The sequence below is a fragment of the Fusarium proliferatum genome (assembly GCF_900067095.1).
Source record: "Fusarium proliferatum ET1 genome assembly, contig: FPRO_scaffold007, whole genome shotgun sequence".
In the NCBI taxonomy this organism is placed as follows: domain Eukaryota; kingdom Fungi; phylum Ascomycota; class Sordariomycetes; order Hypocreales; family Nectriaceae; genus Fusarium; species Fusarium proliferatum.
Genome location: NW_022194796.1, coordinates 735064 through 737464, shown reverse-complemented (window position 1 = coordinate 737464; position 2401 = coordinate 735064). Strand labels below are relative to the sequence as shown.

At 51.9% G+C, this 2401-nt stretch overlaps 1 protein-coding gene across 1 annotated transcript; it reads right to left on the bottom strand.

Moving 5' to 3' along the window:
- Nucleotides 1-392: 392 nt before the first annotated feature.
- FPRO_07955 (uncharacterized protein) lies at nucleotides 393-2037 on the bottom strand (the record flags this gene model as incomplete). Its single annotated transcript, XM_031233933.1, has 4 exons — nucleotides 393-575; nucleotides 628-942; nucleotides 999-1926; nucleotides 2006-2037. 4 exons carry the CDS (start codon nucleotides 2035-2037, stop codon nucleotides 393-395), a joined length of 1458 nt encoding a protein of 485 aa, XP_031083720.1.
- Nucleotides 2038-2401: the final 364 nt, after the last annotated feature.

The window sequence follows — 2401 nt, the reverse complement described above, 5'->3', positions numbered from 1 at the left end:
AGTAATTTCTCCAAGAAATCTCTTTTGTCTAGAAAGTCAAACCTCTCTCCTCCCATGAACTCAAAAGTTACACCATATTAAACATGGCGTCCATAATTAGACAAACGCCTGTTATGCTGCGGGTCCCTGCTCAAAGCCCAAGGTTTCCCAGTTGTAAAAACGTATATACAGAGAACGATGCAAAGACGCCGTTCTGTTGGATCGGGTATTATTAAACGTGAAGATGTGTGCGTGTGCGTGTGCGTGTATGTGTGAGGCGACTGTGTATGTGTAGACATGCGGGTTGCGAGCTGAAGTTGAAGTCATTCATGGGACAACCGAGCACCTATCCACAATGCATTCAAGTGTCCATGAGCAATTCGTAGTATAGCCAAAACCATCAAGCCAAGGCCTCATTGTCGATGAGCCTCATCTTTAGGGCGAATCGACCTCTGCTCGAGTTGGCGTTTTCTTTCCAGTTTGGCGTAATGCAACCCGCAGGCGTTGCAGAGAGTCCGGGCTCCATCAGGCCCACGTCGCCATTCAGGGGTGTCGATTCGATTGCAACTGTGGCATCGTCCAGGAGGAGCAGCACGCTGTCCATCATTAGTTTCGTGTTCAAGAAATCAATCAGAGCCAGAAACTTACACCTCGACGCTTTTTAACTTCAGCCATGCCATATGCTGGCTTCATTCCATCGCCGTACATGTTCACGTCGTGCTCTTCCTCATAAGGCCCCTTCATCTTGGACCCTTCTCGGGCTCGTTCGTTCTGGATCGAAGTTTGCACCAAGTCACGCACTTGCTCCAGTGATCTCTTGACAAGTTCGATATTGCTGAGCATATCGCTAACTTCTCGTTCGGTAGGCAGTCGAGCTGGGATAGGGTGAGCTCCGTGCTGTTCTTGGGCGATTCTGCTGTAAGCTTCGGCAAAATTAAAAATCGTACGAGACGAGGTGCCGATCTGTCAAAAGTCAGCGCTTTGTGTTCTTGGTGAAACATGTAACTCAGGTGACTTACTCGACTCAACGAGTCTTGATAGTTCCAGCTTTCGTAGTGCCTGTCAACTGTAGCTTCGTATCTGGCTCGGGCATATTCAGGGTCGTCCATGTGGGGAGGCGCTCTGGGATCGTAAGATCCGGGGATATGTGGTGGCATTCCGTGTCTAGGGGAAATAGGATACGCAGGCAGGGGCATTTGACCTGGAGGCAGCTGGCCAGGCTGATATGCGACAGGAGCAGGAGGAGGAGGATGATGAGGAGGATGAGCGTAGGCACCATTGAGTGGGTGGTGAGGTTCAGGAAGCTTCTGCTCGGGATGGTGGTGGTGGTGTGGAGGTAGATCAGCTTTGGCTGAAGGACTCTGGCGACGGTCAGAGACAGGAGGGAGCGATGGTCGGTTGTTGAAATGAGGACGAGGAGAGTCCGCAAAGGCAGGTCCATCTTGCCGAGGAAAGGATGAGGTCGGGTGGAGAGGTTGAGGAGACGAACGCTTCTCAGCCTCTGGGAATGATCGAGGAGCTGGTGCGAAGGGCGACGGCAAACTCGAACCTGACTGCAGACCCGACGCATGTGCAACAGGATAAGCTCCAGGTTTAGTGCCCTGGATGACCTCCGAGATTGAGGGCAGCGACTGGCGATTTGAGGGCTCCTGATCGTCGGCTGGTTTTCGCGGTTCAGAAATCATGTTGGCGATACTGGCGGCACCAGAGCTGGGTTGTGAATAACTGGAGAAAGGCGGTTGAGGTTGAGGTTGAGGTTGAGGTTGAGGTGGGTAGTGGGCGGCCGGTGTGATGAGGGTTGCCGTTGCCATGGCGGAAGGTTCTCGATACGACCTGTCCAACAAGATATCCTGCGAGTAGGAATGGTGATGGCGATGATCGGAGTATGGTTGATCGGGTTGAGGTAGGTGGTGTATCTGGTGTTCCGAATTGGTTGCAGAGTGACGGCTGTAAGGACAAGAAATGAGTTAATATGGGAGGGGCAGACAGAAATATGAATACTTTCAAGTCGGGATTTTAAACAGACCTTTGCCTGGCTCCAGAGTCAGCCGCTTCCATAGCGGATCTGGTAGATACTAACGATGATTTGGGACAGTTTTAAGGCCGTAGATGCATCTGACCTGACTAGATCCGGTTGGGGGTGTATGTGATGGGCGAGGAAAAGAGCAGTACGAATAAACGGGGAGGGGGGTGGTAAAGAATGAGGTTCCAGTAGTAAAATAACTGAAGGAAGCCAGGAATGGGTCAACACGGGACCAGGGTGGGAGATGTGACAATGGACTCAGGTGAGGGTTGGCAATGGGGTGTCAAAACGGGGAGGGGGCCGATGAGGCGAAATGAAAAGAGGGCGAAGAGAGAAACAAATAGTAGGAACCAGGCTAGGCACAAGGGGGTGGGTAGATCTGGCGTGCGATGGACAAGC